The 9,518-nt window shown below is 43.6% G+C and overlaps 1 protein-coding gene across 3 annotated transcripts in view; it reads right to left on the reverse strand.

The window, feature by feature from the left end:
- Positions 1-9,518, reverse strand: part of SPIN1 (spindlin 1) — a 90,182-nt gene that overhangs the window by 35,093 nt on the left and 45,571 nt on the right. For all 3 annotated transcript variants that reach the window (XM_006022401.3, XM_006022399.3, XM_025202665.1), the window contains one exon: positions 4,977-5,205. In XM_006022401.3, the coding sequence (XP_006022463.1) occupies positions 4,977-5,028 (52 nt within the window). In that variant the 5' untranslated portion in view covers positions 5,029-5,205. The remainder of the gene's footprint in view (positions 1-4,976; positions 5,206-9,518) is intronic.

A 9,518-nucleotide genomic window follows, 5' to 3' on the forward strand; every position in this document is an offset into this window, starting at 1 on the left:
GGCTGTTCAGCCAGGGCAGTGAATGAGACCCTGGGAGTGGGACAGACCTGCAGGTGGCTCGTCTGGGGAGCCTGGAGTGGGGGGCGAACAGCTGCCTGCTGCTATGTGCACCCCTGACCCAGCCCCCTGCTGGGAAAAGGCTGGCACAGCCCCTGGCCCTGAGTCCATAGTGGCCAGTCCACCCTGGTCCCAAGCACAAATCCAGGGGGGGTGCCACCGCACAGCAGCGGGAAGCCACCTTCCCCTCCCCTCCACGTTCCTCAGACGAGTTGGCCTCGAGTCCGTCCACTCCCAGGGTCACATTCACTGCCCTGGCTGGGCAGCCCCTGCCCTTGCCTCATTCCCTCCCTCTCGGGGGGGGCCTCGATCAGCCCCTCCACAAACGCCTTTCCTCCCCCCCAGCCGGGCACTCCCCTCCCAGATTTACTGGCCAGACGCTCTCCAAGGTGCCAGGCCACTTGCATATGGTGGCTGCGTACATGCACGCGGAATTTATTGGTGACATTATCAGCAAAAAAAAAAAAAAAGACGACTGATAATGTTAATTTTTCTGTTGTCAGTGCTGATCTGATATATGACTGGTATATTGGTGCATCTCTTAAGTCCTATGTAGGTGTGCATGCATCTCATACTCAAACCTGATGACTCCCATCTCTCCTTATCCTCTGTGCATGCACAAGATAGCATGCAATTACCACTTTGGTTGCAACAACAGAAACCCAGCATGTCCTGCACTTCAAGGAAAATAAAGAGATGGAGAATGTGCATATGGGCAATATATAAAGAATTCCAGTTCTTTACCAGTAAGGTAACTAATGTCTTTCCACTTCTACTGTTTCTCCATGTGCACACTATTTCTTAAGTGCCAGTTTGGTGTCACTCCAAATCAGCTAAGCTAGAGACAGAAATTACATGAACTGGTACAAGTAATCAGAAGCCTGTTCAAATCTGTAACACGACAGAAGTTCAGTACACAAACTGCTTTTGCAGTGGCCAAAACCAGTTAAAGATAAACCTGGATGGATGTAGTATTAGATTTCACTGATTTAGGTTAAATCAGTTTCTTCATCTTGTGTCCTAGATCCCCTCCAGATTAAAGTTCACGCACAATCCCCCAGCATCCCCAGATGTTTTGCACCTCCCTTGCAAGCCCCACCACACAGGGTGGGTGGCCTAGCCTTGGCCAAAGCTATCTGCTGTAGCTGAGTAGGGACATGCTCCAGCACCCCCTGGCTTCTGGCCTGGGCCACTGCAGGCATGTGGCTGCATTTCTAGAATCAAAAGTCAATGTCTGTTCACTTGCTTATCTGTTCAATCTACAGTTTAGACTAACCTGAGCAGATTGAATCCATTCTCCTCAGGCTTTTTGATTTTCTGTATTTAGCCCTACAAATGGGTCTCAGAGTTGAAGACCAACAGTGACTGAGATGTTGTACTTGCTTTGGAGGTTTCTATGAAGTCACAGTATATGACAAAGGCAATGTATAGCATACTGTGTGGCAGCCTTGCAGACATACGGCATGTTCTATCAGAGTTGCTGGAGTCTTGGTGGAGCAACAAGCCCACCTTTAGCAACCTTACAGAACGTATTGACTCAATCGGATATTTAACTGGACAACCTCTGGGCTGAAAATCGCTATGCTTCTGGACCCTTTGGCCAAGAAAATGAATAGCCACAAGAAAGTTCTATGCAGAGAAAGACTCTTTACATCAAACATACATAGCTTTAGTGAGTGAGATTTGCGAAAAAAAAACAGGTAGGTTGGTTGGCTGAAATGCAATTCAGTGACAACCTTGAGTTAAACAAAAAAAACCCCCAAAAACAACTTGCAATCAGTATTCTCATTTGGACAGAAAACACTCTCTGCCAAAAATGCTTGGATCTCACCCTAATTCCCCAGTGAGGAAATGGCCACTACCCAAAGTTTCACCGAGCTATATCCAAGTAAAGGTAAACCTTGACATTGCTCAGTCTAAAGTGCTAGTGCTGTCTTCTGAAACGTGGCAGCCAGTTGCCAAAGGAAAAAAAAACCAAGAGACTGGCTTAATCCTTAGGGGACCAAATCCATCCTTTAGGGATTGTGCAATGTAAATCAAGGAAATTATGGAAAAGGGTATATATTCTCTCTTATGGAAGTATTGATACTTCTTCAGGAACTCCAGAGAATGCCAAGTGAAAGGAACAAAGGAAGGTCTAAGTCTACAATAAGATGGGTATTTGTTCTTAAGGGAGTGAAGGGTGGCCACAGAACACAGGAGTATAAAGTTTAAGCAGAGCTAAGAGGAAGGCCTTATAATCAGGGTGACCATACGGGACAATGTGAAATGCATTGCTCATCCTACAGGGAGTCAATGGCTTGTTAATGACCCATGGTTTTTTACTCCACCCATGTTAACAATCACCTGTGAAGTAACAATGAGTGTTAATGGTCATTCCACTAATCAAGCTAACCTATTTTAGGCCTAACCACCCACGCCCCAGTCAATAAAGCTATCAGCTTTTATTGTAGAGCTGGGCAATTATTTGGGCTGGAGGACCACTTAAACAGTTTTGGTGAGCTGTTGAGGGCTGGGGGAAAGGGTGGGCAGGGGTATGCTAACTGTTCCCATCCAGCCTGCTGGCTGCCACCAGGAGCATGGTAGCAGCTCATCACAATGGATGGGGGGGATGGCCACTCCGCATGCAACATCATGCCCTCCCCCATGTAGGCCTGGCTGCAGGGCCTGGCCTGTACAGCTGCAGCACCGACAGGAAAAACTAGGGAGGGAGAGGAGTCTGTGCCCTACACAACCTGGTCCCAGCTGTGGCAGAGCGGAGCAGCTCCTGGCAGCTGCTGGCAGGCCAAATAGGATCAACTGGTGGCCCCGATATGGATGCAGGATATATTTTGGCCTCCCCTGTTCTATTGTGTCAGCGCTTATGACTTTTAATGCGAGGCATAAGAATTTGTCTTCAGGTTGCGCTGGCTTAACAAAGTCAGTAAAGTTAGAAAAGATTTAGGCAAGCCAGTGCATTAAGCAGTGTAGATATTCTTTTTTTGGTTTAGTATAAATGAATTGCTGCATAAATGACTAACAGCAAACTGGGCTGCATTAAACAGGATTGTTGCTTGCAAGCCAAGGGAAGTGGTTCTCTTGTTCTACCTGGAAATGGAGAGGCCTCACTTGGAGTACTGTGCCCAGTTGGGTTTCTGACTTCAAGACAGATGTAGATAAATTAGAAAGAGCAAAAAGTGACAAAAATGATTAGGGAACTGGAACAGGACTTGATGAAAGGCTGAAAGAACTAGGATTGTTTAGTGTGGACGAAGATTTAGACTGAAGAGAGAGTTGATAAAAGTTTTTTTAAAAACCTGAAGGGTGATTATAGACTAATTCTCTGTGGTCACAGGGACAGGATATTAGAAAGAACTTTCTTATTATGAGGGCCTATAAGCACTGAAATAGCCAGTCAAGAAAGGTTTTGGAATCTCTATCCTTGGAAGTTTTTAAGAGCATTTTAAAGAGACACTTGACTAGAAAGTTTTACTCAGAGCGAATCCTGAGCAAAAAGGTTGGACTAGCACACCACGTCCAGACAATCAAGCACGTGTCTGTTGCGGTGTCTCAAAGCAGTTTGAGATGCTGCAGGAGGCATGTCACAAACAAACAAAAAAATGTTCCCCACACTGCATATTTGCAGAGTGGACTCTGGAAATCCTGGTATCAAACAAAAAACAAAAACAAACAAAACCCAAAAAACCCAAAAACACACACCTCAGAAAAATGTGGTGCAGGGAGTGCTCCGAGAAGCAACCAGAGGCTTGGTCCTCTAAGGAGATACCCCAGCACAGGCCAGAACATCTCTATGGCTGCTGCGTGTCCCTGCTGCTCCAGCATGATGCCTCACCACCCGGGAGCCATAGATGGTGGCTGGAACCGTGCTGGTCTTGTTTGAAGGAGTGTGCCGGCCTGGCTTCATTCACCTGTGCAGCCCTCGGGTCTCAGGCAGTGCAAACCCAGGTGCTGGACCCAGCTCCAGCTCCCCCTGGCTGCAGATCCAGGAGGAGCACAAGTGGCACAATTTGCCCCACACCAAAGTGCATGTTCAGGCATGTACGCTGAGGCACAAATCTCCGGCGCAAATGTGTATAGCTGCTATTTGAACTGCTGCAAGCGCACATGCCTGCATTTGAGGACGGGGCTGTAAGGACCAACTTTTTTGACATGTCTGCCACAAGCTAAGCCCCCTGCCCTCTTCAAGCGCCACTCCAATCCCTTGCTCTTCTCTGCCCCCTTCCTGATCTGATGTACAGCGCGCACAGGCTTCCCATGCTTCAGGATGGCCACCCCTGGACTAAATGACCTCCAGAGGTCCCTTTCAATCTCACCATTCTATGAATTAGGTACTGGTTTTAAACTAAGATAAAATAATTAACTTAAACCGAGATAAAGACAATATCCACATAAGGATCTTCACTTGCAGGCAAGGCCCAAAACAGATTCAAGGTTCTGCTTTTGACTGAACAGCTTCTTCAGAATGCTGAGTTTTTAAGTATGAACTGCATTGTTTGTACACATTTACTACATCATTCTCTGAAGTTTTATTTAGTAGGATTGTGGGAATCAGTGATTAAAGTTCTGCCTTTAAACCAATATAGATTAGTCATGTTATGAAGCTCTTCCTACCTCCTTCCCCCTTTTTGAATTTCATTTGTCTAACTGTGTGCTAGAACAAACTTTCAACAAAACTAATGCAAGACATTTTTACATACAAGCCTCTGCTGAAAATTTTTATTTACACCTACTCTGAATTTCTGACACTTCAGATCTCACACACTCAATGAAGCTGATGAGAATGGAATAGTCACATTTTTAATACCAAGATGAAAAAGAACCAAAGATTAAAAACATCATAAAATACACAAAAGAACATCTATAAAAAACCAAGTGCAATGTTTTACTAGTTATGGGGGGAGGGGGGAAGGGGTGCTTACCTGCATCAGCTCTGGATCGCTGACCTGGTGTCTTTCCAAATGGGGTCTTCATTCATCTGTGTTTAAGTGAGCAGCAAAGCTGCTGGACTAGGGTGAAAATCCAGTTCTTTCCAACTTTCAAGATTTCCTCTTAGTTGTAGAAAGATAGAAGCCGCTTCTTATTAATCCACCATCCAATTAATAATTTGTTTTTTCCAATTTAAGCTGAAGTATTTTCAATTATATTGCCCTGCAAAAACAAACAAAGATTTCAGCACCCAATTATAGTGCTTGGAGAATATAAGCAATGTAATACAACCCTCCGCTCCTTTCATTTTTGCAGTCAATGAAAGTTTGCTTTTTTTTATTATTATTATTATTTTGGTTTGGTGTTCAGCAAGTACAATGGAACAGACTTGCAGAAAACCAAATCTGATCAAATGGTATTACTGAAAGGATGTTCCCCTATTTTTTGTTTCCCCCCCCCCACTCTCCCATATCAGAAATCTGTATAGAATGGACTATATTTAAAAAAATTCTCAGAATGATCAAAGCAAGACAGAACTGATGATTGAGCACCACATACTTATCATAGTGTAGTGGAAAGATTGGGGTGATATGTCGTTAATGCAAATATCTCCTATTCACACACCAAAAAGTATCAGTACTAACCATGTATTTCTGAGAGCTCAAAAGACCATCAGATTTATTACCCAGCCAAGAAACCACTAGAGATAACAGATGATTTAAGATTTTGCACGCAAGTTATTAGGGGAAAGAGGGGACACTTCATTTAGCTAGAGAAGGAAATTATACTTGGGAAGCTTCACTCTCTGAAAAAAATTGCAATACACAATTAATGGCAAATTTAAGCTCTTTTGTAAAAGGGACTCAGCATGTGTGGTTTATGAAGACAAGTAAAAAGTATCTGGCTCCTGAATCATTTTATATCATTAAATTATTCTCTTTTTGGGGGGGGTGACAACAGGGGAGACTATGTAAAGTTTGTATTTACTATTTTTGGAGGTCTAATTATTAATGTATTTGATGTTCTGGAAAAGCTTGAGGGACTATGAATCAGCTTCAAGTCTATGTTGAAGCTTTTGAGCTAGAAAACTGAAAGATCCTATTCAACCTATTCACCTCAAGCACCGCAACTATCTAATGCAACTGACGCACAAGCACACATCATGGTTAAAGAGTTCCAGACTTTGATAATCCTTATGAGGCAACATTCTGCTTTCAAACATATGCCTGTACCATTGCCACAAATATAACAAAAGCTACAACTAGGGATTTGTTTTCCATCTTAAATTCTAGGGGAAAAGAATGCCAAAAATAGTTTGACCACTTTTTAAAACCTTTTATCTCAGTCAGTTCATTTTTAGATTGGTTTTAGCAGAGTCCCGATTCCTTTTGCTAGAAAATGTCATTATATGCATCAAAGATCTAAGATGTAAAGAACTTAGAGCACAGAAAGATGTGAGCATGTGAAGCAACCTAGAAAAAGCTGAACAGATATTATTTTGAGAAGACAGAGAGCTCGTGTGCAAGAGTATGCACGCACAGGAGAGCGAGCGAGATATGTTAAAGGAGGACTTCTACTTGCATTCTCTTAGTTTGACCATTCATCATTAGATTCTCCGTTTCTTTCTTTTAAAGGTCTGGTACTGACCATAGCCAGATATTACATTAGTAAAACAGACCACCGGACTGATCAAAGTGGCATTTTCCTATGTTTCTACATTATTTCTCAATGCATGCTGTGCTGTCTGTTAAATCAGTCAGGTTTCAGTCTGGCTTTCACACTTATTGTAGAAGTGCCTAGTTGCAAATAGCTTTTAGAATAGAACGAAAAAGACAGTTGAACACAGAACGTACTGTTAACGCGTACGCAGTGCAATGTTAAGCATAACATTTTTAGAAAGAACTAGCAAGAGATCATATGGAAAACACGAAACAATAAAAACAACAGGATGCTAATGCTGTTGCCAACTGGCAAAATTTAGATAACTTATTTGTAATACTCCTTGAGCTTAAAACAGATAATTCTACCAGGAAAAACCAAGACAGTCACAGAGAAAATACCCAAGCTGGGGGTGTATACTTACATAAACTTAGCGTTTAAAAAAAGTAAGTAAATTGTAATGCAAGTGTAAAGTCTAAACTAGTTGCACTGTTAGCAGAAGAAAAAGCACACTTTATGAATATGCATGTGCAAGTTTTGCTTGCAACAATCCTAAAGGGGAACGTCTGTTCACCAGAGCGCCCCAAGGGATGACAAGATTGAATGGTAATAAACTCCGCCGCGACCGATTCAGGCTGGACATAAGAAAGAACTTCTTCACTGTCCGAGCCCCCAAGGTTTGGAATAGACTGCCGCCGGAGGCGGTTCAAGCACCCGCTCTGAACACCTTCAAGACACATTTGGATGCTTATCTTGCTAGGATCCTATGATCCCTGCTGACTTCCAGCCCCTGGGGCAGGGGGCAGGACTCGATGATCCTCTGGGGTCCCTTCCAGCCCAAATGTCTATGAATCTGTGAAAGTACTGAGAGTCTTGAGAGGTGCAAGAAGATGGTTGATATTAGGCAAGCTATACATTTTGCTACACTATTTGGTCTTACATTTATCAAAAGTTTAATGGTCTTCTTGCTAATTTAATTAGGCTTTAAAGCCATATTTTAAGAGGTAAATCCAAAAGTACCACAACCTCAACTAGGCAGCAGTCCATTTCAAAGTATGGCACCTTGCCCTCAAAGCAGGAGAGAGAGACAAGGGAGGAAGGAAAAGGAAAAAAATCCTAGCCTGTCCTACTCTTCTCTGCAGAAAGGACTGCAATTTCAGTGGGTGGGTTTGTGGCTCAAGGATTGGTCTCTTAAAGTCACCTCAAGACCCACCAATGAGAGGTGCTAGAGATCATCTCAAAATGATGGACTGCAGATGTCAACAATGAGGTAAATAACCAACAGCAAGAAATCTATGCCTGCTTCCACACTACTAACAACCAATTCAGTTTCACCTTGAAATAGAACAGGACTATTAGACTAGGTACCTTACGTTTGTGTACTGAAGCATTTTCTACAATGTCATAAATAACTATTGCCTCCAGTTGACAAGTAGTTCTATTTTGAAACGCATGGTGCTGAGATGCAAGCTAATTCTTTCACAAATCGTATCTACCAAGCAACATACATGTAAAGCAGAAACTAACAAAAAGTTAAGATTCCTCCTCATTATATAAGTTTGTGGTTTTGATACTACCAGTTCAGGTAGGCATTTGGCAACATAGAATCATAGAAAATTAGGATTGGAAGGGACCTCAGGAGGTCATCTAGTCCAACCCCCTACTCAATGCAGGACCATCCCCAAGTAGATCATTCCAGCCAGGACTTTGCCAAGGCAGATCTTAAAAACCTCCAAAGACAGCGATTCCACCACTTTTCTACGTAACCTCTCTAGTGCTTCACCATCCTCCTAGTGAGAAAGTTTTTCCCAATATTCAACTTAAACCTCCCTTGCTGCAACTTGAGACCATCGCACCTTGTTTTGTCATCGGTCACCACTGAGAACAGTCTAGCTCCATCCTCTTTGGAATCACAGTTCAGGTAGTTGAAGGTTGCTATCAAATCCCCTCTCAGTCTTCTCTTCTGCAGACTAAATAAACCCAGTTCCCTTAGCCTCTCCTTAGAAGTCATGCGCACCAGCCCCGGAACCATTTTTGTTGCTCTCTGCTGGAATCTCTCCAACTTGTACACATCATTTCTACTGGGGGGGGGAAGAAGAGCAAGCAAAAATGGACACAGTACTCCAGATGTGGACTCACCAGTGCAGAATACAGTGAATAATTACTTCCCTCAATTTGCTGCTCCTACCATTTCAGCCCAGTATGCTGTTAACCTACTTGGCAACAAGAGCACACTGCTGACTCATATCCATTTTACTGTCCACTGTAACCCCCAGGTCCTTTTCTGCAAAGCTCCTACTTAGCCAGTCAGTCCCCAGGCAATAGCAGTACATGGGAGTCTTCTGTCCTAAGTGCAGGACTTTGCACTTGTCCTCGTTCAATCTCATGAGATTTCTTTTGGCTCAATCCTTCAATTTGTCTAGGTCACTCTAAATCCTAGCCCCACCCCCCAGTGTATCTACTATACCCCCCGGCTTGGTGTCATCCACAAACTTGTTGAGGGTGCAATCCATCCTATCTTCCAGATAGCTAATGAAGATATTGAACAAAACTGGCCTCAAGATTGACCTCTGGGGCACTCCACTTGATACTGGCTGCCTGCTAAACACTGAGCCATTGATTACTACCCACTGAGCCCAAGACTGCAGACAACTTTCTATCTACCTTACAGTCTATTCATCCACCCTATACTTCCTCAGCTTGCTAGCAAGAATGCTGTGGGAGATGGTATTAAAAGCCTTGCTGAAGTCAAGGTATATTACAGGGGTCAGCAACCCCCGGCATGCGTGCTGAGCATGGCATGCAAGGCCATTTTCCTTGGCACACGTTGGGGCCAGGGAGGCATCAGATGTTTGCAGCCTCCTGGCTGCAGCCGG

Source organism: Alligator sinensis, unplaced genomic scaffold (genome assembly GCF_000455745.1).
Source record: "Alligator sinensis unplaced genomic scaffold, ASM45574v1 scaffold665_1, whole genome shotgun sequence".
NCBI lineage: Eukaryota > Metazoa > Chordata > Crocodylia > Alligatoridae > Alligator > Alligator sinensis.